Source organism: Notolepis coatsorum (genome assembly GCF_963971535.1).
Source record: "Notolepis coatsorum genome assembly, chromosome: 14".
NCBI lineage: Eukaryota > Metazoa > Chordata > Actinopteri > Aulopiformes > Paralepididae > Notolepis > Notolepis coatsorum.
The window spans coordinates 66824023-66850544 of NC_140178.1; the positions used below are offsets into that span (position 1 = coordinate 66824023).

A 26522-nucleotide genomic window follows, 5' to 3' on the forward strand; every position below is an offset into this window, starting at 1 on the left:
CTTCCTTAATTGTCTCAGGTGATAGAGGCGCTGCTTTGCCTTTTTTACCAGTGTCTGTGTGTTGTCCATGTCAGGTCCTCTGTGATGTGGACTCCCAGGTACTTAAAACTCCTCACCCTGTCCACGATAGCCCCATTAATCCACAGTGGTGTGTGTCCCCTGCTGTATTCTCCTAAAATCCACAATCAGCTCCTTGGTCAGTAGGCTGTTATCCCGGCACCAGAGTGCCAGGACATTGATTGATTGATTGAAAACTTTATTAACAGATTGCAGAATGGGTACAGTACAGTACAGCTCAATACATACAATTGTTAAGGGGATGCAGACCAGAGAAAGACTTTCGTCTTGTTTACATCAGGGTCCCCCATTTTCAATTCATCGTAACATATATGACACACATGACATACAGATAGACAGTACTGCTACATCTATACATTTATGACATACCAGATTTGCAAATACAGTACTGTTTGTGATACCAAAAGAGTCCAGAAAAGAAAAAAAAAGTATATACATTTGACGTAGAAACTGTACATTGGATTGGGTAGGTGGGGGTGGGGGGGACTGTACATTGGAGGTGGTTGGGTCGGTGGGAGGTTGGGTATGAGGGGTGGGGGACACTGTACAACTGTACAAACAAAACTGTACATTGGAATATTGACAAGACCATACTTGGTAATTTACTGTACATTGGAGGGGGTTGTTAGGACATTTACAGGGGCCAGTTTAGAATTGAAGTCTCCCGTAGGTGTTTTTGAAAGTGGGTAGTGATTCACATTCCTTTACAGCTTTTGGTAGGGCGTTCCACATTGATGTGGCATAATTGCGAAACGTGTTTAGTCCCTTGTTTGAGCCGAATCTGGGTTTAACATGATTTGTGGAGCTCCCTCTGGTGTTGTGATCGTGGTATTCACTGACCTTTGGGAAGTATTTTGACATGTACATGGGTACCTTGGTCGTGTAGTGTATCTTGTAGACCAGGCCCATTGCAAGTTGCTGTACTCTGTCGTCTACTCTAAGCCATCCTAGGTTGTCAAAGTGGGCAGGGGTGAGGTGGGTTCTAGGAGTAAGGTCAAGCAGTAGTCTGACCAGTTTGTTTTGAGATGTTTGTAATTTTGTTTTTAGCGCCTTTGAGGTGCTTTGGTACCATGAGGTGCAAGCATAGTCGTAGTACCCTTGAATGAGTGCTCCTGCCAGAGTCTTCAGGGTATTCTTGTTTACCAGTGAGGAGATCCGGTACAAGAATAGTTCGTTGGTTGACTTTTTTTTATTACATTGGATGCCATTTTGTCACAGAAAAGATTTGCCTCTAGGATGGAACCCAGGTAGGTAATATCTTCTTTCCTTGTGACAATATTGTCACCCACTGTAACTGAGAAGCCGTCGGTCTTGCTGAGTTTGTTATTTGAACTGAAGAGAATGGACTCTGTTTTGCCCATGTGTAATGATAGTTTGTATATGCAGATTTTGCCTAGTTCTGAGCTGAGGGTTTTTTCAACCTGTAACTTGTTCTTGTCAGAGACCAGCAGGGCTGAGTCGTCCACAAACAGGAACAAGTTGCAGTCACAAGCTGACGACATGTAATTTGCATAAATTAGGAACAAATTACAAACAAATTACATCAACCTCCTCCCGGTAGGCCTTCTCGTCATTGTTAGAGATCAGACCCACCACCACGTGTCTTCCGCAAACTTCACTATGGAGTTGGAGCTGAACCTGGCCACAGTCATGTGTGTACAGCGAATACAGCAGGGGGCTGAGGACAGCCCTGGAGGAACCTATGCCTGATGCCATACTCATGCTTTGAATATGGCCACCAGTGATGTCATCGGGGACATTGAATCTTTGTGTTGTGTTAAATTACAGCTCAATGAAATGATAAGGTAGCAGTTCCTATAAAACAAGGTATTGCTTTTTTCCCCAATCTACATAATTTCTTGGAGGTGCAATAAACTTTATTCTGATGCCAGTTCTATCCAGATAAGCATTTATACAGTACAAGATAACACATTAATTTAGACCATAGCTTTATTATAGATGTACAGTATATAGTATGCAATTGCTCTACTATGTGACACAATGGTACAATTGCATTATCAACAGCGGCATATTTACAAATGTAATGCTGAGGCAATACAAAGTCAACCGAAAGTCATTTCACTTGGGAGTCAATTCTCTTCTATGGAGAAAGGCTGGAGAGGGGCAGGGCTCCATGACTTCACGGTATGGGAAAGACCTGGTGTATCTGACCTGGTGTGCTGGGGGGGGGGGCGGGGGGGCAGGGGTAGCAGTCGTCTACTGGAGAGGAGCAACACACTACCCTCCCACCTGCTCAGCCGCTAGAACTCAAAAGTGAAACTCTCAGCCGGACAGCATTCAACCTTGTAACTGCGTTCTCTGAACCACAGGTTGTTCTAACAGTAGTACGGGTGTGGCAGGTGGGAACAGGGTGGAAAGGAACTTGAGAGCATGACATAAGAGCAAAATGGCCACCATGTGAATAATAGTCAATGAGGCATACAAAAAGAAAATAAACAGGTGAATAACATTTCTCCATTGGATTGTTTAATCCAAAATAAGATGTTTTATTGCCTTTTATTTTACTCGTCGGTAAAAGTATTTATTTTCTCTGGTATTATCAAAGGCTTTAGGCATAGTCCCTGGCAGCAGTGGGACATCACCCGTACACTTTGTAAAAGACTGCTCTCAGCCGTCAATACGACAACGATGGTTATTTGACAGGACATACGAATTACAGATTCATTACTGCAGTGGGGAGGGCCTCGTTCATGTGGATTCACTCAGGCAGGTACTGTTTAAGTCCGTTATTCACCATGCGTGAATGATCACAACGCAAGGAAGGTTGATCTGTGTTGATCAGTCCACAGCCATTTTATGCCTCAGCCAACATCCAACGCTCCTTCACCTCCTGTACTTTTCTCCACTTGCTGTGTCCACTGCCTCTGATGGAGCCTCTCAGGTCCCAGTGGATCTTTTACCTGGAGGAGAGAGGAAAGTAGTTGCAGTGATAAGAAGCCTTTTCAAGCAGAGCAAAGCATCCCAGACAAACAAACACATCTGCCTAAATACTACTATGCATGTCATGCATCTATATGCATCTGAAAATCCAGCCTCACAGAGGTATGTTGATGCGAAGGGACAAGCTTTCTCAGTGCAGCATTACACAACACGGTACTCATTCCAAACTGATATCCAGAACTTTGCGAGGGCCTGAGTGTCCAGTGAACTTGACTTTCTCAGTAGCTCGTCACACAAAAGATCATTGAGGCTTCCTGCTCAGGCAGTGTTGCATCATGCACAATGAACAGATCTTTGATCCAGTTGTCCAAATTGTCCGCGCTCTCTCTCCGAAATTGTTCAATAAGCCCTTCTAGTGGCTACAGATGATGGGCTTCAAATATTTTTTTGCAACATTCTGTTCCTACAAAAAGCCATCAAGCAGATTAAATACCCCAAAATCTCATCTGATTATCCTGGAGTGCCACTAACGGAGTCTTAATCCAGCTAATTTCTGGGTTGTTTTTGTCTGCAACGGAAATCCGTGCTTCTTCTCAGAGTTAAAAAAGGCGATTTATTACTCTGCCTCAAGATAGCCACCTCACTTCAGTGTGGTACAGCAGCTGGTTATGCACAGAGCCCATTTCACCGCGGCCAACCGGCACCGCTTCTGACAACAAGCCTATCCATTGAGTCCAGGCTACACACAAAAGACCAGACCCCCCTCCACGCAGGATGTAGTGAGATGTGTATTGGAACACGGTGTGTCGGCCTGGCGAGACATGGCAAATACACACAGCTGCCAGGTGGAAAACTCAATCAGAGTTTTCTTTGCCAATGCACTGTCACCTACCCTACCCGCGACCCCACTTTGGGTCGCAACCTGTAGTTTGAGAACCGCTGATCTATTATCCATTACATAAGACTGCCACAAACCAGTAAATGTGCCATTGGATCAGATTGTGTATCACTGAACACTTAAAAAAGGAGAGTTCAGAATTTGCTTACCCCAGCCCTGTTACTGTACTTATCAATGCCATCGTCAATCGGTAGCGTTATTTCTCATCACAATCCATATAGTTCTTCATACTGGATAACCACAGCTGCGGCTAGTTAGCCATAAAACCGATGCATATCTTGTACATGTCTGTACAAGCCCCAAAATAAAACGCTGAAATTTACTTTGGTAAATTGTGCACTGTGGAGTAGGTTTCATTATTGATTTCAGGGCTTGTACAGACTGGAGTGTGTGGACCTTGCATTAGTTGTGTGGCTATCTAGCCAGTCCTGCAGGTATCCAGTATGAATTGTTGCAGCATGGTTGAAAAGAATCCTAAACTTACCATTGGAAGTTATCTGGAAACTAAATGTGCAGAAGTGGAAGACTGTAAGCTCCACTACCTGGTTTGTGGCTGTCAGGAGGAGCTAAACAATGTCTTTAACTTGGAGAAGAAGCCCTCCTCCTGTTTGCTCCGTCTCTCCTCCTCCTGCCTGCTCTGCCCTGCCTCAGACTGCTTAGGGCTGCTGCCCCCACCTGGACACAGACCAGCACTGCATCAGCCCAATTATCCACTAAATGCAGGACAGCAGTATACTAGACTCACACCCCTTACACAGTAACCCCCATTTTAAACAAATTGTCAGTAAAACAAGAGATAGGCTCCTCGTCCATCAATCAACTAGTTGATCCTAACTCTGAAAATTCAGACAATTATAAGCATCTCTAACATCACAATCATATTTAGAAATACGCTTTGGACCTTTTGAATGATTGAACTGAGATAGGAAATAAAATGTTTACAAATTATGGCAATGCAATGACTTCAATTATTCAAGAAAATCCTAGTAACTAATTTGTCGCCTAAGAATTTTGAGGTCAGCCCTAATAGGGGGAATAGAGGAAAATGAGAGCAAGTGATCAAGCATCACCATACCTGTAGTGGTGGTGGTGACACCGTTGACTGTCCCCTCCACGTCCGCCTCGTCCTCAGCGTAGCTCATCAGCAGAGATCTCTGTCTGTCCGTCAGCGTCCTGCAGAAGAACCAGGAAGGGGACATGAATATTAAGACCAAGATGATCTACAAGAGCCTGGAACGTGCACACACACACAAAAGAAACTTTAGCTCCAATTAAAGATACAGCTCAAGAAGATCAAGTCATTCCAAACAGCGCAAGGTACGGCGTGTCTTACTTGGGGACTCTGATCTTGACGTGAACGTAATGGTCCCCGAAGCCGTAACCGGTGACGCGGGCGATGCCCTTCCCGGAGATACAGATCCTCTGGTTGGTCTGGATCCCAGCAGGAATCTGTAGAGAACACCAGCCACAACCCAGTTACCGCCCTGTGTCTTCATATACTTTGTGCGTTTGTGTGTGTAGACGCCCCATTGTGTGCTCTTGAGCAAGGCACTTAAAGCTCCGACCAGCTCTGCAGCTTTTTTTTCTTTTTTTTTTTTTTTTTACTGATGCATTTTTATAGCGCTTTTATCCAAAGCGCTTTACAACTCATTCCTCACTTTCACCCATTCACTCACACACACCGACGGCAGGGTGCCGACCTGTTCATCAAGAGCAGTTAGGGGTTAAGTGTCTTGCTCAAGGACACTTCAACACGCTGCTGGGAGGAGCCGGAATCGAACCGGGAACCTTTCAGATTACCAGGCGACCGCTCTACCTCCTGAACCATCGTCGCCCTGTGAGGCATAAGCTGATGCTGCACTGCTACCAGCCCACCGTGTGTATGAGGGGGCTTTCTCATTAGGAGCGGGTGCTCCGCTCCGTCCTCGCTCCGTCCTTGGGTGCGAACTTCCCCCCTTCCTCTCCCCCCTCTAGTTTGCGTACACACTGCAGTCTTGGTGCGCTCCGGGTTTTGTTTCCGGTTTGCGTTTTGAGTGTGTAAGCTGCCGTAGGCGATGATGTCACACTCGAATGTAAACACAGGAAGAGTTTAACACACAGTGATGGAAACTGGATGCTGATATAAAGAAACAAATAACCAATAAATATGAAGTTATATTTGAACCTCTGTTGTCAAGCCTCGTCAATATAACCCACCCCCTTTCTTCACGAATGGAACTGGTGTGGAGTCCGCTTTGAGCGTTTCCTGGGTTAGCGGCTAACGCTAGTTAGTTTAGCCTACTTATGGGATAACTTAGCAGCTAACATTAGCCCATTGCTTGCGTCAATTATATTGCATGTCACTGGTCTATAGAAATAAATGCATTCAAACAAGAAACCAATGTATAGATATAGCAATGGCAAAAAAAATTGCCAGGCCTAATGCGAGCCAGGGAAGTCTTGTGCTTGTAACGTGGCTTCATCTCGAAGTGTTCATCCACTGAGCCTTGAGGCTCAACATGCTTGTTTGGTTGAGGTCTGAACTTGCCGAATTGCCCATAAATATCGTTTTTGTGGGTATTGTCCAGTTGTTGCTGTATGTTTTTATCTGCCCAAAATTCAAGCAAGCATGAAAGCATTACAGTAAGCTTGCACACCACGCCCCCCGCTCCCTCGTCTGGGACACTGGCGCGCACCCGAAACCACCTATTCCAGCTGTCCAGGTTTGGAGCGAATCAGCGTCCCCGGGGACGGGGGGAGCGTTCTCATCAGGGACGATCACACCCTATTTTGGTGCGATCGTGCTCTGATTCGACCCCGAATGGCTAGCGTGAAAGCCCCCTTATATGTATGGTGTGTGTGTGTGTGTGTGTGTGTGTGTGTGTGCATGCAAGGGAGTGTATTTGTTTATTTGTTTATTATCTGGATCCCCATTAGTCTACACCCATGGGTGAAAGACTATTCTTCCTGGGGTCCGAACACATTACAACATTACAGTACATTACAGTAATAAAAAATAAAAAAAACATAACACTTTAGCCTAAGTACATTCTCAATCTCTTCAAAATCTCACAAAAAAAACACACAAAGGCTCCAGCCACAAATACAACTAATTAACTAAACTAACAATACTAACTAAATAAATCAGTAATTCAACTGTATTTCATTATTCATAACAGCATTTTTCAGCTTTTTCTTAAAAGTACATTTGTTGCTGATCATCATTATCTTCACAGGTATACAATTCCAGTATGCAGCAGCTCTATACATTACGGTGTATCTGTGTACTCACTGCTAGGTTGAGTGTCTCGTAGAGGCCCTGTGCTCTGGCTGTGCCCCCCAGAATGGCCTGGGCCACGGAGATGAGCAGGTCAGAGTGGAGGTCTGCCCCCTCCCTTCTGAACACAGGACTCTTCTGGACCTGGACAACAGACCACAGATCACAGATCAGTCACAAATCACAGATGCTATATAATACACACAGTGCCAGCATTTCTTGAACTATCGGTACTGGGCCCGTTCTTTTCAGTCCTCACAGAATACGAGTACTGCTATATTTTAATGAGCCTGGGTCCTACCAGGAGGAGCCCTAGTTAGGGTTAGTTTAGGAAGCCCTGTATACCAGACAACCTCTTCCCTCTTGCAACACAGACTACCAGTTTATTCCAAATCTAGAGCTCAGACAGATCAGTGTCGCTCACGTGTCCAGTCCTACACACAACAATCCTATTATGTGGTTCCAGTCTGGCCTGGGTCCAGTGTGTGGTGCATGTTGAGACACTCACCCTGAACGTGATGAAGACCTCCTTCTTGCCCACAGGCATCCTGACTGTTTGACCATCCTCCACTCCTGGAAGAAAAAGAGTAGTTACAAGTTGATGTGCACAATGTACATTTAAAGGAGAAGGCCCTGGGTTTTGTGAAGCCTTTTGTATTGATTCTTAACCATGCCCCTTCCACTAACATAAAAAAAAACGTCTCAATTATTATATATATATTTTTTTAATTGGCATTAGCCTTGTTAGCAATTTATTAGTACCGGTAAGTCAATAGAGTACAAAACAATTTATCTCAAAATCTCAACAAAAACAAATACACAACTCTGAACATCATACAAGGGGGCTGGGGTAGTGATATACCGGTATATATATATTATAAATCCTGACCCCTTCCCGACTAATTAATCTCAGCAATTGTGAACCGAAGATTATCTTGAGTATTCTGACCTGCAGGCACCGGCACCGTGACGGCCCTCCTCTGTTTGGTCTGTCCTGAGCCGCGGCAGGAGTTACAGGGGGTGGCGATCACCGTGCCTTTGCCCCCACAGCGACGACACGTGGAGCGCATCACAAACGGTCCCGTGTTCACCGTCTCCTGCAGAACCACAAGTACAGAGAAGGCACAAGGAAATCAACATTTGGTGGTCAATACTAGGGTAGGGGTGAGTGTGAGTAACAGACTCCTTGATTACCTGCCGTTATGAGCAAGCATTAAGCATTGGGTATATCTGTGTACTACCCTACACTGTAACCATAGTAATAATCATAACTACCTCATACTATAGGCTACCCATATAACTCTGTATGATAGCATGTACAATAGTGCTGTATATACCGTGTATATATATTTATTCTTACCGTATATATATACATATAATTGCCCACACATCTATCTGTACATACCTGCATATAATCCTTTTTACATATCTGTAGATTCTATATTTATATCTGTACATATCCCTTACTAGTTATGCTGATGGCCAGTATGACTACTACCATAGTGTCTTTATACCTGTATCACTGTACTGTACATATACTACAACTCTGTACATACATCCGATTAGCACTATACTCAGTAGTACTAATTTATATATTTTATACCCAGTTTAATCTCCTGTACATTGTATATTACTATTGCACTTTACCGATACATTTGCACTCTGGTTGGATGGCAAACTTATTTTCATTGTACTGTACTTTCTACTTGTGCTGTATAATGACAATAAATTTGAATCTAATCTAATATTGCCATGCATTGTTATTGCTGCTGTCATGCTCTTTAACCCCTTAAGCCCGACGGGCACGGTACTGGGCCGAAATTAATATCACGGCATAAACAGATCAATACAGTCCGTATTAATTAATGTTGCGTTTCTTTTTCAAATGTAGCCAAGAGTAAAGACCCTAACCCTATCAAAACAGCAGTCAATGTGTATATTTTCAGCACTACATTTGTTTAATTAGATGCGAGGAAATGACGCCGTCATTCATATTTGTAGTTCTAAGAGAGAGGAGACCCAGGGCTTTTGATGAAAATGTAATAAAACTACACTACCCAGCTCACGCCAGCCTGTCAAAGCTGTTGAAAATATTCTTTGCGAACAATTCTGACGTTATTTTCATGATTATATCTCACGGGGTCGAACAAGCCTGAACATTATTGCCATAAAATACAATGTAGTTTGTTTCTTTGCCTTTCTGTGAACGTCTAGAAAAAATCGTGTAACTGTACTTACAGTAGATTTCATTCACGGTCTTTGCTGCCCTGAAACGGGCACCTGGTGGTACTAAATCCAGATTGAACTCTGCCATTGGAAAGAGGAGATTTGGCCCGATCCATAGATGTATGACATAGCCATAATAAGGTAATTTATAGGCCTGATATTCTATATTCATATTTCAAATTGCATGTGTCCGTGTCCGGATGACAAAATTCAGTACTGCATCTACAAAAACCCCTGTAAATCATCTGCCCTTTATTAATTTGCTTAGATTTTTTCTACACTTGATCTGAAGAAGGTGTGGAATATATAAAAATTATAATAATTTATATTCTCCTTTGGTTCATTACAATTTACTCAAGCCTAGTAACAGACACAATATTTCTGACACTGATAATACATCCCCTGAGTTCCATAGATGTCCCTAGATACCAAGAACATGCAAATGGACCTTGTAGAAGTGTAGAAATCTTCCATTTACTGGTATGTACTTTTAGGTGAATTTTCTGAAAATATGGCTCTGGCTTAACACTTTTCCCGCCAATCACGTCGTACGACGGGTTTCAAGTTCATGCGAATTCTGCCAATAACGGCGTACGTCGTGTTTCAAGTTCATATTTCATATTTTCGTCATGGTATTCATATTTCACTCACGGAGCCTTGTCATATGCTGCGGGAGCCATCACAACTCTGCAATGCTTCAATACTGCCACCTGGTGGCTGATCGGCGAGTTGCAACCGGAAGTGGATCTCTTGTGATCCCGGTGCGTCTGCCTATTCCGTCCGGCCACTCGTTTATCGTCGCGGGACTCAATACACACACCGTGGATATGGATCCGTTGCCATAACTCAATAATCCACATGATTTGGGCATATATTAGTATTATACAAACTAGGATGCAGTAAAAAACTTAAAACCAGATTCTCAAACATAAACATAAAAACTGACAACACGCTCATCACAGACAAGCTGGATGTAGCCAATTACTTAAACATTTTCTTCACAAACATAGCCACAACACTGGTAAACAAACTACCCTCCCACTCAGGGCTTTATGGGGTAGAACACATAGTAGCTTACTACAAAAACCTAGGGGTCCGCAAGGACGACTTCAAGCTGGAAATGGTAACAACAGATGAGGTACTCAATAAACTGAGCGCCCTCCAACCTAACAAGGCCACTGGCCATGACAACATCCCCTCCAAATTCCTCAGAGACTCAGCAGCCGCCATCACACCAATCATCACACACATAATAAACCTCTCCATAAAACAGGGACACGTCCCCAAGGACTTCAAAATTGCGAGGGTGACCCCTCTGCACAAAAAGGGCAGCAAATTAGACCCAGGCAACTACCGCCCTGTTTCTATTCTCACCTCCATCTCGAAAGTCATGGAAAAAATAGTCTACGAACAGGTCGAAAAGTACCTAGCGGAAAAAAATCTAATCTACGAATTCCAATCTGGCTTCAGAACATCCCACTCCACTGACACATGCCTTCTCTATTTGAATGACCACATCAAACAAGAGGTGGACGCAGGCAAATACTGCGGCATGGTCATGCTGGACCTACAAAAGGCCTTTGACACGGTCAATCACTCCATTCTGATTGACAAGCTAAAAGCAATTGGTTTTGATAGTCTATCAGTGAGCTGGATGCAATCCTACCTTGAGGGGAGGGAACAGATGGTGGAGGTAAACGGTACCCTATCCCCCCCCCTCACAGTGAGCTGTGGTGTTCCACAAGGAAGCATACTAGGACCGCTACTGTTCCTAATTTATGCAAATGACATGTCGTCAGCTTGTGACTGCAACTTGTTCCTGTTTGCGGACGACTCAGCCCTGCTGGTCTCTGACAAGAACAAGTTACAGGTTGAAAAAACCCTCAGCTCGGAACTAGGCAGAATCTGCATATGGCTCGCTGATAACAAACTATCATTACACATGGGCAAAACAGAGTCCATTCTCTTCGGTTCAAATAACAAACTCAGCAAGACCGACGGCTTCTCAGTTACAGTGGGTGACAATATTGTCACAAGGAAAGATGAAATTACCTACCTGGGTTCCATCCTAGAGGCTAATCTCTCCTGTGACAAAATGGCATCCAATGTAATAAAAAAAGTCAACCAACGAACTCGATTCTTGTACCGGATCTCCTCTCTGGTAAACAAGAACACCCTGAAGACTCTGGCAGGAGCACTCATTCAGGGGTACTACGACTATGCTTGCACCTCATGGTACCAAAGCACCTCAAAGGCGCTAAAAACAAAATTACAAACATCTCAAAACAAACTGGTCAGACTACTGCTTGACCTTACTCCTAGAACCCACCCATCCCCTGCCCATGGTAAGGGATGTACACGGACACGCCACCAGGGGGAGCCCTACAGACATCGTCCCAGTGAGATGCAATAGGAAAATTGGCCAAAACGCATTCCTATATTCAGCAGCAGTACAATGGAATAGCCTACCAATGGAGTTGAAGACCATAAGCCCCTTCTCCACTTTTAAATTAGCTATAAAGAGGTGGATCATAAGTAGCAGAAGCTGGGAGTAGTGAAAAAAGGGTTTTAATATGTGTTGTTCCTTTTTTATTCTTTTATTGTCTATAAAATGGAATATTATTGTATGTATTTTTTTGTTTTTATACCACACATCCTGACATACAGACACTACAAACACCCACGTCCACACACCAGTACATAAATCCACTGACACCAATGATGAAGGACCACAATGGAAACAAGCCTATGGCTTTATTGTGTTTTTTATGAAATCCTATTGGTAAATGGAGAAAATGTATACCTGTTTTCATATTGTGATCCAATGTATATGTGTGATTTTTCCATTCTAAACCAATAAACTATTCAATTCAATTCACTTCGACAACCTAGGATGGCTTAGAGTAGACGACAGAGTACAACAACTTGCAATGGGCCTGGTCTACAAGATACACTACACGACCAAGGTACCCATGTACATGTCAAAATACTTCCCAAAGGTCAGTGAATACCACGATCACAACACCAGAGGGAGCTCCACAAATCATGTTAAACCCAGATTCGGCTCAAATAAGGGACTAAACACGTTTCGCAATTATGCCACATCAATGTGGAACGCCCTACCCAAAGCTGTAAAGGAATGTGGATCACTACCCACTTTCAAAACCTCTCTCAAGGGACACCTACGGGAGACTGCAATTCAACACTGGCCCCTGTAAATATCCTAACCCAACCCCCTCCAATGTACAGTCATTTACCTAGTATGGTTTTGTCAATAGTTCAATGTACAATTGTGTTTGTTTGTACAGTGTCTCCTCCCCCCCCCCCTCAATGTACAGTGTTACTTGTTTATACAGTGTGCCCCCCGCCCCCCCCCCCCCAACCACCTCCAATGTAAATTACCCAGTATGGTTGTCAATATCCCAATGTACCCAACCCCCCCCACCCAACCTCCTCCAATGTACAGTTTCTACGTCAAATGTATATACTCCCTTTTCTTGACTCCTTCTGTATCACAAACAGTACTGTATTTGCAAATCTGGTATGTCATAAATGTATAGATGTAGCAGTACTGACTATCTGTATGTCATGTATGTCATATATGTCTATATGAATTGAAAATGGGGGACCCTGATGGAAACAAGACAAACGTCTTTCTCAGGTCTGCATTCCCTTAACAATTGTATGTATTGAGCCGTACTGTATTGTACCCATTCTGCAATCTGTTAAATAAAGTTTTCATTCATTCATTCATTCAGAGATGTTCCGATACCATTTTTTCCTTTCCGATCCGATTCCGATACCTAAGCTTTGGGTATCGGCCGATACCGATACGTATCCGATACCAGTGCATACATAAAAAAAAAAAAAAAAAAAAAAAAAACGATATTATATAAATCTTTTATAAATATAATTTTTTTTTTTTTTTTAACAAATACTGTTTTATATATACTGTTTTTTAGTAATAACTAGAAAGTAATGGTATTTATTCAACAACAGGTGATTGTATAGATTTGTATTAGTATCATTAATCAATGAGTATGAGGCTTCAGCACTGCAGATATACCCTACTCCAATGATCCACACGGACATTATACGTTGCTGCACTCGCTACCCACTGGCTCTGCAGATATACCCTACTCAGTCTGTGTACAAGGCTCCGTTTCAGTAGCAGTCGGATCTGTTGTGATTTTTGCACAATAAATATTCAACATTCTCTTTTGAGACTCCGCCTCAGACTCTTATCATTTGGCACTAAAAGCTAAACATTGTCACCGATATGGCTGTCCGCAACATGTCATTAATTGTGTACGCGAGGTGGTCTCAATGACGACGTCAACGTGAGCTAAGTTAGCATAGCATGAGCTGCCGGTATATGAAAAGACTGTAACGTTACTGGTGACATTGTGATTTAACGAATACTCCTTTGCCAACTTGCTGTACTTTGCTTGCAGGTCTGCAGCCATTATTGCTGGATTATATGAATAGCCCCAACTTTAGCTAAGGTAATGTTAAAGCTAGCTTTCGGTTAGCTGTTCAATGCTAATAACACCAGCCACCAAGCGAACCCATGAGCTCCCCGTCAACACCGCTCTGTCGGGACGATGACATTTAAGAAAGTATCTGCTGTTAAAATGACAAATGGCATTGACACTTTAATCGATTAAGCACCCGTTTGTTTTATAATGCTTACTCAACAGACCACAGTGTTGTTGATAAATTACGTCATATGGTATCGGAGCGCAGCATTAGAGGGTACTCGCCGATACCGATACCAGCATTTTAGCCAGTATCGGCGGCTTTTCCGATACTGGTATCGGTATCGGAACAACTCTAATACAAACCGGAACTGGATCGCATCGATCCACATCACATAACTGGGATCTGTTTGCTCCACTCTCATCGCCCAACGGTACGAGGAGACTGACGTGAGTTTCAGCGTTTTTCTTTATCATTTTCGATACAAACTGCTCTGATCTATATATCACCCATACTACATAAATCATTTAACGTCGGTCACAGAATTATAAACAACGCCCCCCCCCCCCCCCCCCCCCTCCGTTCACCCGCGGATGATCAGTCATAACGTTTAGGACCATGTACAGTTGACATTTTTAATATAACGTTGATCGGTATAAAACGGCATTTGATAATCTAATATATGCATTTATGTCTATATCTCACGTTCTAGGAAATACTGCAGAAAACGATAAAAACATATTTATACTCTAGACGGTATTTTCGTATGAATGTGTGAATGAAAAAGTAAAACGTTCCTACATCCTGAACGATAGCTAATCGATGTTGAATGGGCCATAGTAATGTCAATTTAGCAATACAATTAAAAAAGTTATAGCCCTGCAAAGAAGGTGAACATCTCCATAGACTTACAGTACTGGCAGAGAATGGTTTAGGATGATCAAAGTGGTGGCAGAGAATGTGTTAAGATTCATTCTAAAAATATATTTCCCTAAACAAGGAATCAATCACCGCTCGAGGAATTCATGCATCACTTCAACATCGAAAAACAATACTCTTGCCCATCCCTAGTCGATACATCACTTGAACAGTTTCACATCACAGACGTGATGTGCATCACAGACACGTGGTACAGAAATGTACAGTACCAGTAAAACTTTCCTTCTAACTGTTAGTATTGACATAACAAGAAGCATGGTGTGACAAGTGGACAAAAAGAAGGAACACAGAGTAATATCGCACACAAATATGAACCTTCTCAGCATTTAGGAGCTGCGTGTATGAGGATTCTTACCATGCCAGAGCCATTGCAGTAGTGACAGTGCTGCACTTTGGTGCCAGGCTCGTGGCCCTTTCCATCACAGCGCTGGCAGGAAGCCTCTATGTTGACGGACACCTCCTTGTTCACTCCCTTTGCTGCCTGAGCAAATGTCAACTCCATGATATACTGGAAGGTAACGGAAGACCAAAGATGAAATAGACATTTCACAAAAATACACCACGATAATTGGACGACTTTGGCTGAACTCAACTATTACAACTTTTATTTATACTCCACCGCTTTATTGATAGTTTTATTATTTTATAATAAATAAATTTTAATTTCAAGTTATTTGTGCCGAATTCATTATTCTAATATAGAACTAACTAACTGATGAACAGGTCTTTCAATGTGTACGGTATGCCAAAATCATGAAACCCTATAAGTGAGTAGACTTGTTTTTTTCCTCCTCTAGTTTAATACACGTAAAATAGTGAATTCCAAATTCAAGTTGAAATAAATGTTTAGGAGGAACAGGCTGACTCTAGAGGTATGTGGCAGGGCCTCAGAACAATGACAGATTACAAAGGCACCTCCCTCAAACTGAACAGTGACATCTCCTTAGCAAATGATCTCAATACCTTCTATGCGAGGTTTGAGGCTGTGAATAACAACACCAGCCTACAAGCCACGGCAATGGGGGGGGGGGGGGTCTGCTGATGGAGACTCAGGCCCCGTCCACACGAACGCTGGGTTTAATGTAACCGTGATTGTATGTGCGCAGTTGCACTGTTCGGCCACACACAACCGGGGATTTGCTACACTGCAACCGCGGTCTTTTGAAACCGGTGGCCAGGGTGAAGTTGTGCGGTTTTGCAGTTGCGTGTGGGCATAGCAACCGAGGTTATTCCCAGTGTTTACAGCAGAGCTGTCGCAATTATTCCCCATGTTCACGGCAGACCGCGGGGTAGAGAGATTAGAGCAGAGCCAACTACACCAGTGTTTACAGCAGAGCTGTCCCAAGTAGCGTTATATGAAAATGATTGTAACAAACTTTTGTTCAAAACGTATCGTCTGTGTTGAAGAGTGTTGTGATCGACTGATGTCCGTTGACGCTCAGAGTAAACATGTAGCTGCAGCTAAACTAAACTCATGTGTTGTCAAGTTATTGTTATAAGGAACCCAGTCCAGACTGCATCCCCTTAACAATTGTTTGTATTGAGCCGTATTGTATTGTACCCATTCTGCAATCTGTTAAATAACGTTTACATCCATTTCATATCGGTAACGTTACTTCTTCTTCTTCAGTTAATTAATGGCAGATCGCGACCCAACAGGAAGTTTAGTGAGCGTTCAGTCTTTTCTGATTGGTTGAAATGGCCTTCATGTCTGAACAACATCGCCGCCTACTGCTTTGGCATTGTATTACATTGTACTAAATGTATCGGTTGCTGGGTTCCAGCTCTGCCGTGAGTACGCAGTTATACACGGTTGTCCACCTGTGTTCACCGTGTGGACGGAGTTTTATTTTTTCAAACTTCGGTCATATTAAATCCAAACTCTCGTGTTCAGGGTAACAGAGCATGAGGTGAGGCGGACCTTTAAAAAAGTGAATATCAGGAAGGCAGCAGGACCGGAGGGCATCCCCGGCCGCATCCTAAAAGTCTGTGCCGACCAACTGGCCCCGGTATTCACTGACATCTTTAACCTGTCCTTAGAACAGGCTGTCATCCCCACCTGTCTGAAGAAGTCCATCATCCCTGTACCCAAAAAAATCTACGCCCGCTTGCCTCAACGACTACCGCCCTGTAGCTCTCACCTCCATAGCCATGAAGTGCTTTGAGAAGCTAGTGAAGGGCTACATCTGTTCCTCCCTCCCCATCAACCTGGACCCCCTGCAATTTGCATACCGCCCCAACAGGTCCACGGAGGACGCCATATCCCATGTGCTGCACACAGCAGCATCACACCTGGACAAGAGGCAGGGGAACTATGTGAGAATGCTGTTCATCGACTACAGCTCAGCATTCAATACCATAGTCCCCTCCAAACTCATAGCCAAGCTCAGGGACCTGGGCTTGAACTATGACCTCTGCCAGTGGGTCTTGGACTTCCTGACGGGCAGACCCCAGGTGGTAAGAGCAGGAAAGTGCACCTCCTCATCCATCACGCTCAACATAGGGGCCCCCCAGGGCTGTGTTCTGAGCCCCCTCCTCTACTCCCTGTACACACATGACTGCGTGGCACAGCGGAACAACAACACAATCATCAAATTTGCTGATGACACAGTAGTGGTGGGCCTGATCTCTGCCAACGACAAGAGGGCCTACCTGGAAGAGGTAGAGAATCTGTCACAGTGGTGTCAGGAGAACTGCCTCTCCCTGAACGTCAGCAAAACAAAAGAGATGATTGTGGACTTCAGGAGGTCGGGGGTCAAGGACTACAGCCCCCTCAGCATCGACGGGGCACCGGTTGAGAGAGTGAACAGTTTCAAGTACCTCAGAGCCCACATATCCGAGGACTTGACATGGACCACACACATTGACAGTGTTGTGAAGAAGGCACGACAACGCCTCTACTTCCTCAGGCGCCTAAGGAAGTTCCAAGTCAGTCAGAAGATCCTTAGGAACTTCTACTCATGTACAATAGAGAGCATCCTGACTGGCAACATCACCTCCTGGTTTGGGAATAGCACTGCACATGACCGTAGCAGACTACAAAGAGTGACACGTTCAGCCGAACGCACAATTAGAGGGGGGCTTCCCACCCTCCAGAACATTTACAACAAGCGGTGCAGGGGGAAGGCTAAGAGAATCATCAAGGACTCCAGCCACCCGAACAACTGCCTCTTTGAACTGCTGCGGTCAGGCAAGCGATACCGGAGTCTTAAGGCGAGCACAGAAAGACTCAGAAGAAGCTTCTATCCCCAGGCCATCAGGCTGCTCAACGAACAATAAACACTATGAAACAACCATCAAATGCACACAGCACACACACCCACACACTCACTTAACAAACACACTGCAGCACCCACTCTCCACACTTTAGATCATAAACACACTTTACACTTTATATTTATTGGTAAAGGATTTGCACTACAACTCGTACACCTTACTGTAAATTGTACCTAAATTGTACCTCATCCCATTTCTGCTCTGCACTATATAGTATTGTATATTAGTACATTGTATGGTAACTCAGTTACTTCTATTCTGCATCGAACATTGTACATATGTCTATACTGAACACTGTGACCTCTATTTTTACTTCTATTTTACATGATATACTATTTTATTTCATACTTATCTTGTCTAGCACAGTCTCTGGAGCGTAACAGTAAGAAGCATTTTGTATAAAAGTATTCTGTACTTCTGTATGACAACTATTAAAGAAACTTGAAACTTGAACTTGGAATGGAAATGCAGTGCTTTGTTCTGAAAACTCTGTAGGTTAAATTGAGTTTAACAGACTTACCATTATGGTTGGTAAGTCACCCAACAATTAATCAACTAGTCAATAATAGTCATCCCTATTATTATTGGAGTAAATCATGAACCAGTCATAATTTTCATCTATATATATATTTAAAAAAAAGTCTCAAGTCTGCAGCAGTATCCCACTGACCTCCTGTGGCTGATCAAATATGGCGTTGAAGTCTCCAAAGCCACGGCCCCCTGAGAATTCCCCAAAGATCTTGCGGAAGAGTTCCTCCGGGTCCACGCTGCTGGCCTGTCCGGCGCTCCAGTACTGCTGTCCACCACCGTGGGCCTGGCCTGCATCAAAGCCTGCAGTTGAACCATAGGTGTCATACTGCTTCCTCCTCACCTCGTCACTCAGGACCTGGACGGTCAGACACAACAGACAAACAAGTTGCATATCCACATTCACTAATGGTTTTAGTTAGGACTTGAATTCAATGAGCCAGGCACATTAAAGACAGAGGAAAATTGGCTAGTGATCACAAGGAGGTACAGAAGGATCTTTCTGTGCCTCACTAGTTCTGTGTGTTTCCCATTTGCCAAATTAAGCCTGTAGATGTCATCCTTCTTTTACTATTCTTAATTTTTTTAAATTATAATAATTTTCAGCAGTCCAAATTAATTTGTACACTTGACAAACTAGAACTAGAATCATAATAAGGCAAATACCAGTAATAATATACAATTTATTTTAGCATGACTTCAAGTAAGATTATTTCTAGATATTAAAGGGGAACTATTCTACTATTTCTTTCACTATTTGGGCACTTTTACACAATTCCTGTGAGTTTATGAAACACCTCTGTAATTTTTTTTTCTCATTGTTTTGTATTTCTAATCAAGTCCTCAAAAACAGCATTTTTCTACCTCAAGATCTTAAGCCGTTTTGAGCCTGGGCTCCAACCACGGTGGGAACTGTGTGGAGTGTGTGTGAGTCTCATGCAGTGGTGCAGTCCTAATATGGGAACTGGTAACACGCCACGCCACGCGCACGCGCGGGTACGTGCATGCGCACATAACTGATTTATACACACACACACGCACACACACACAAGCGCATATACGCAAGTGCAATCTTTCTATCATACAAGCTCTTCTTGCTCTCTATTTGTGTGAATGTGCTCGTGGAAAGCTGGCGCGCAGCACAGACGCTTGATTCAATATCATAAGCAGGTAGACCCCCATCACGAATTTCGAGCCACATTAGTATTCACCTCCACTGCCTGTGTCACACAGAATGAAGGGGGAGATGCATTCAGATAGCCAACACCCAGACACTTAGTCTACCTGCGCTTTTTGTTATGTAAAACGGTGGCCGGGTACTAGTCACAACGAATGGATACAGCGCATTTTTGTGTGCGCGTACACGCGAGTACACATCCGTGCGCGATCGCGCGTACTTCTGCCTCAGTGATCTGGTAACACGGCGTGTAACCGGGTGTGACCGCGACTGCACCACTGGTCTCATGCAGCTGAGTCTCTCTGACATCACAAATCAGCACATTTTCAGATGACTCAGTTCAGTGAGGGTGAATATTGTGAGAGAATTGGAAGAATGCGCCAATATGAGAATTAGAGACATAGATCATATTAATATAAGTCCACATAGCTAGGAAACAATGCTAAACACTGAAAAAGCCCATTTATAAGATAGTTCCCCTTTAAGTAATAGCTTAGGGGAAACAGTGTAAAAGGGAAATCCAACAGTGAAAGCTTTGAAGAGAGACTGGGCCAGACCTCATAAGCTTCAGCCAGCTGAGCAAATTTCTCTTTGGCCTGAGGGTCGTCTTTATTGGTGTCAGGGTGGTACTTCTTGGCCATCTGAAGAAGGACAACAAACACAAACATGCCGTCAGCTACTGTGGTCAGCCAAGGACCAACACAGACCATCAAACACTGCGTGTGGCAGGAAGAAGCAGACCTGATAGTAGGCTTTCTTGATCTCTTTCTGGGTGGCTGCGCGGGGAACCCCCAGGATCTGGTAGAGGTCCTGCTTGTTGCTGGCAGGGGCACTTGTGTGGAAGGACAGTGTGCCGATGACATGGGGGCCATGGGGCGATTTGACACCTGGAACTAAATGGAGACTGTTTCTTTAAGTACTGGAGATGTGTAACCTGTCCTGAAGTAACTTGGCAGACAAGGTAACAAAACTACATGTCAATCATGATTTAATGTTATTTACTAGACAGCTGATTAGATCCCCTTGCCACTATCTATTAGGCACATGGTCATCTAATATGCATAAGACTCGTTTCCATTGTTTGGACAGCTGATTTGCTGAAAATCTGCAGACAATTGCATAATCCACATTAATTAACGACAAGATCGTTTGGCAAGTTTTGGTCAAAGACTGGTTCGTAAAGCAAAGTCAGCTGGCGTCTGTAATCTATTGATTGATTGATTGAAAAGTTTATTAACAGATTGCAGAATGGGTACAGTACAGTACAGCTCAATACATACAATTGTTAAGGGGATGCAGACCAGAGAAAGACTTTCGTCTTGTTTACATCAGGGTCCCCCATTTTCAATTCATCATAACATATGACATACATGACATACAGATAGACAGTACTGCTACATCTATACATTTATGACATATCAGATTTGCAAATACAGTACTGTTTGTGATACAAAAGTGTCCAGAAAAGGAGTGTATATACATTTGGCATAGAAACTGTACATTGGAGGAGGTTGGTTGGGTGGGGTGGGGTTGGGTGGGTTGGGTGAGGGCTGTACATTGGAGGTGGGGGGGGGGGGTTGGGTAGGGGACACACACACATTTTACACTGTCTATTGATTGATTAATTGAAAATTGTATTAACAGATTGCAGAATGGGTACAGTACAGTACAGTACAGCTCAATACATACAATTGTTAAGGGGGTGCAGACCAGAGAAAGACTTTAGTCTTGTTTACAAGGGGGGACCCTGATGTAAACTAGACGAAAGTCTCTCTGGTCTGCATCCCCTTAACAATTGTATGTATTGAGCTGCTGTACTGTACTGTACCCATTATGCAATCTGTTAATAAAGTTTTCAATCAATACATCAGGGTCCCCCATTTGCGTGTTCTAGAATAACTGATGCATTAATGCTGGTTTAAAACCGTGGCGCGCTGCCAACATTACTGTCACGGTGGCTATACAATCAGGTAGCTAGCAAACATAATAGATGACAACATAACAGACATGATGTGATTAATACAAAGTTATAGCTAGCAGAGCTGGCCGACAGAACAGATGGCATCACCTTCCACCGTGTAATGTTATTGTCTCGGTCGAGTTAATGTCGCAAGTTGCCATGGTCAGCTGCGATGTTGTAGGGTTGAGGCGGGTTGCTCTCTAATGTAGCAGTAAGTAGCTTGTTGCTACAGTTAGCTCAGCACAGGCCGCCGCTCAGCGCCACTCACCTGACAACCCTCTCAATGTCACGGCGCTCCCCGGCCGCCTGCCCGCGCTGCCTCCTCCCGGCCATATCTTCCGCTCCACTAAGGTAGAAACAGTGCGTGTCCCTCGATGAGAAGCACAGACAAGAGCCCCACAGGCCCGGCGGGGCCCAGAGGACGCCGCCACTGTTATCCAGCGTGTGGAACAGAGAGCTGCTGAGGACGCCATCATCACTCCTCCACTGGCCGCGGCTCTGACACGACTGCGCATGCGCGAGACACAAGGGGCTGACGTCACACAGACAGATGCTCAAGACGTTTTGGTTTCAAGATATTATTATTATCATGGTTGACATTTTATTAGGCGTATGAATTGCAAATGAAATACAAGCTAAATGTCCAGCAGCCATTATTAACTCTATACAACTGCATAGTAGTAATAATAACACATTTAATTATTTATTAATCATTATTCAGACAGAAGTGCAGAACAATTGCGTTTTAGTCAGTGGCCCTGCGTGTTTTGTTACCCTCTGTAGCACGACGTGAGAGAACGGGTTTGGATTGTTGTGCCATGTGAACTTTGGATGAAGAAACCCCCACCCGCCCGGTGGAGTGAGTGTAGCACATCGAGCAGCCTCCATGCGCCCAGTCTGAGAGCTGTCAGCTGTAGGAGAGAGAGAGAGAGACACCAACAAGCTCACCGAGACATCCGGAAACAGGCACGAAAGTGAATCGGAGAGGGCAGCAGCATGAATCGTTTCAAGACCTCTAAATTCAAAAACACCACTCCGAAGATCGCCAAGAAAGATGTGAGTAGCTAATGAAAGTTAGTCTGACTGAAGTCAAAAGTCCTCGTTAGCATCGGCTATACGTGGTGCGTGTTGTATGGAACGTCTGAAGGGATGTTTAACTTCCTGCATATCTCCGTAGGGCTGCATTGCTTTCAGACAGTGAGATGATGAACACCCGAAAAGGCATGATGATGATTTTGGAACACGGACACTGCTATAATGTTGCTACTACGAGCACTACTAACCACGACCCATGTGGCTGCACAGACTGCGTGCTATGCTAGCTTGTGGATGTTGCAGGGGACGCCCATCATCATAACTTGAGTTGTCACATTAGTAGTATTGGATTGTAGTGTATCATTCGTACATACATCCTGTGCCATTACTGACCGATCGCACATTTAGAATTGTATGGTATCCCTAGATCTGGTGTCCCAGCGCACTATAACAAGAAGACACATACAGATACAGTACATTAAAAGGTAAATTATGTCCGATACATGATCACAATCTGTCTCACTATATGAATTGAAAATGGGGGACCCTGATGGAAACAAGACAAACGTCTTTCTCAGGTCTGCATCCCCTTAACAAGTGTATGTATTGAGCCGTACTGTATTGTACCCATTCTGCAATCTGTTAAATAAAGTTTTCATTCATTCTCCCCCCCCCCCCCCCCCCCCCACAATGACATCTGTGATTACACAGACTGTGTGTGAGGTGTCATAGGCAGGACAGATACTACATCGTGCACGGGAGTGCTTTGCATACCGCAGATCAGACCACATTCCCAATCACGGCCTGTCTATTACAGTAACTTACAGCCGAGTTTCAACTCCTGCTCCAAGTCAGCTCACCTCACTCCCAGTGGGTATTATGTACTCCTCCTCGGTTGTTTTCAGGAGGCATGCATTGCATAGGCTCCAGAGGTGATATCCCGCCATCGCAGCGTCTCTAATAGATCGACACGAAAACTAAACAAACTCTTTACACAGCAGGTGTATCACCTTGGCTGCTCCAGTTACTGTATATCCCTGGTCATGTGACAAGCAGTAGCTTCACGTTAACCACTGAAGAGGCGAAGGGGATTACTAGGGAGAAAGATATGAAACAGAAATACTGACAGGGATGGAGGAAATTGAGTGGTGCAGGATTCTCAAGTGATGAAAGCAAAACACAGTTTCCTCATGAAGCAAGGACAGAGTCACAGGACATGTCTGAGGATTAGTGAAGTCAGCAGCGGTGCTGCTAAAGTCCCCTCTCAGCTCCTCACTCAAGTGTCCCATACTCTCTCTCTCTCTCATTACACACACACACACACACACACACACACACACACACACACACACACACACACACACACACACACACTGAAAGTGCTGAGAGTGCAGGTATGATGGTGTGTCATGTGCTGCAGTGGGTACACACTGTCTTGAACTAATCCTGGGAAAATGGTTGCATTGTAAACTAGAGCTCCCCCCCCCATACAGCTGGGGGGCAATCGGTCCAGCACAGTGGAATTACAGTTACCATTTGACTCAATCTGAGTTTGTTCTCTAAATCCCAGCCTAGCGGTTGATTGGTTTGCAGATACTTGACTCAAACTGTAAACTCACTGAATGGAGAAGACACCTCCTCACTTGACTCACCTATTTATGGTGAGATAATCTCCGGTTAGGACCAGGCTGGGAAAACAGTCCCTTTTGGAACTATGTCACTCTGTTTTGAATTGGGCTATGTATGTGCTTATTATTACACTGTTTGAGAATACACAGGAAAACATGAGGCCACTGATCTGATACCCCTTTCAGGCCACATCACACTGCTCTGCTTAGCTCTTGATAGGGAATGTAGGATTGTTATTTATGGGATGTTCCATCTCTTCTGAGGCTCGTATTGGGGGCTCACTGTGTGGAGGTGTGAGCATCTGACTGTTACAGCAGCCTATCATCTCATTTACACACACACACTCGCACGCGCAAACACACGCAAACACACACACGCAAACGCACACACATGCAAGCACACACATACACACACACAAGCACACAATCACATACACACACACACACACACACACACACACACACACACACACACACACACACACACACACACACACAATTAATCTGCTGCTTGGAGATCTCTGCTTAGATTCAGATTTTAGAGAGAGTGAAACCTATATCAGAGTAGTCATGCACTCTTATGCATTCTCTCATTGGGCTATACTTCTAATGAATTTCACTATTGTGATATTAAACTATTCCCCACTTCTCTGGGGACCCCCTAGAACCCTCAAGGACCCCACTTCTCTGGGGACCCCAGAGAAGATGGATTAACATAATAGATAACATAATGATCACCACATAGGAGTTTCCCCCCAAACATTCTAATACAGTATATTTCCCTCAGTTAAGCAGGCTGCTTTGTCTGCCTGCTAAATATTGAAGTCTCTACTAGGCTATTAAATCCTCTCTGTCTCTCTGTCTGCCAGTGTGTGTGTGTCCATAAGGGTTTTCTCAGTATTTAGTCAGTAAAGTGTGCTACAGATGTGCTGCTGCCCTCTTCCCACTCCTTCTTTGTTAAAGTTCTGAAAGAGTTTTTAAAGCAAGTACTCCACTGTGCAACACAGGGAGCCACTTCCTCAATATTGTGCTGATTCAAATGGGACTTGTGTGTGTTGTGTCGTGTGTGTTTGTACCTTCAGCTAGATTCTTCCTGTTTATTACGATGTTCACGCGACCCCCCCCCTCCCTAACAGCTATTTGGGTGTTGTTAAGATGTGTGTTTGTTCACAGCGAGAAGCAGAGTTTGCCTAACAGGATACTTTTGCACAGTATTGTATGTGTGTTCTTTTGGGCTGTGCTCTTGCATGGACATGTTGAAGGGAACGCTTAGGATTCCAATCATTTGTAGCGAGCAACCCACCACACGTAGCCTGGGAGAGAACAGCTGATGCACTCCAGCTTACCATTAACCATTTCTTCTTATTCCCCCTCTGCCTCTCCAATATGCAATCTGATCCATGTGTCTAGTCTAATGTCACGGTGCTGCTCTATTAACACACTGTCCCCTTATTTTGTGTGTGTGTGTGTCTCCAGGGCTGGATCAGTAATGTCCATGCTGGCTCCTTCACATCCCAGGGGAACCACATCAAAGCCAGTGCTAAGCTTGTGGCCTTCAACACTGAGCAGGCTGGTAAGACTGTGTGACTGTATGATTGGTTACCAACCCGACAGTGTTGCCCACAGGTCTTTGGGTTATTGTAGAGTTTTGGCAGGCTGTGCGAGGGAATAGGGCTATGTACTGTATATATCATATTATTGGAAGTTAGAGCAATTCATCCAAATCTATAGTTATCGATAGTGCAATATGGCATAGTGCAATATTCAGATGGAAGGAGGCTGCAATATTTGTTAAAGGTGAAATGTGTCAAAATACGATTCTAAATAAAATGTTATGGGGCTGCAGATATATCCCAACCTACAAATCATAATTATTCTATAGACTTAAGAAAACAAAAATGATCATTCCCTCCAATATCGTGAATCATAGTAGCCTACCATTGCAATATTAGTTAATATGATCTAATAATCGCAATTAGATATTCTTTCCCAAATCATTCACCCTATTGGGATTATTGTTGTAGATATTGCAGTTGCAATGTAACTTTCAATATAATTTACAAGGTCCAGTCTAGACCTCAAAGTTTAAAATCAAGACTACATTTCCTTCCCGTGTAGTTAAAATAGTTTCAGTAGTATAA

The 26522-nt window shown here is 43.9% G+C and overlaps 2 protein-coding genes across 4 annotated transcripts in view; one reads left to right on the plus strand and one right to left on the minus strand.

The window, feature by feature from the left end:
- Positions 1-2016: 2016 nt before the first annotated feature.
- On the minus strand, positions 2017-22209 carry dnaja3a (DnaJ heat shock protein family (Hsp40) member A3a). 3 transcript variants are annotated; one of them, XR_014620484.1, is made up of 12 exons: positions 21987-22209; positions 20500-20651; positions 20316-20399; positions 18724-18939; positions 15133-15285; positions 8083-8230; positions 7642-7706; positions 7149-7277; positions 5211-5326; positions 4953-5050; positions 4362-4552; positions 2017-2999 (listed from the first exon to the last, which is right to left on the minus strand). XR_014620484.1 is itself a non-coding variant. In XM_084328882.1 (12 exons), exons 1-11 carry the CDS (start codon positions 22192-22194, stop codon positions 4434-4436), a joined length of 1488 nt encoding a protein of 495 aa, XP_084185008.1. In that variant the 5' UTR covers positions 22195-22209; the 3' UTR covers positions 2017-2999; positions 4420-4433. The 3 variants fall into 3 exon arrangements, 2 of the variants coding, with proteins under 2 accessions (XP_084185008.1, XP_084185009.1); XM_084328882.1 differs by having other exon boundaries at positions 4420-4552; XM_084328883.1 differs by lacking the exon at positions 4362-4552.
- A 426-nt stretch (positions 22210-22635) lies between these two features.
- The window catches only part of coro7 (coronin 7), a 301330-nt gene continuing 297443 nt past the window's right edge, over positions 22636-26522 (plus strand). Inside the window, 2 exon segments of the mRNA XM_084329480.1 lie at positions 22636-22774; positions 25858-25954. Of these exon segments, the coding sequence (XP_084185606.1) occupies positions 22715-22774; positions 25858-25954 (157 nt within the window). The 5' untranslated portion in view covers positions 22636-22714.

Coding starts and splice junctions, on each gene's coding strand:
- dnaja3a (XM_084328882.1), bottom strand. CDS start 22,194: ATGATGGCGTCCTCAGCAGCTCTCTGTTCCACACGCTGGATAACAGTG. Junction 5,051..5,210: donor GTCAAGATCAGAGTCCCCAA/GTAAGACACGCC, acceptor GTTCTTCTGCAG/GACGCTGACGGACAGACAGA. Junction 4,553..4,952: donor TGTCACCACCACCACTACAG/GTATGGTGATGC, acceptor GTCTGTGTCCAG/GTGGGGGCAGCAGCCCTAAG.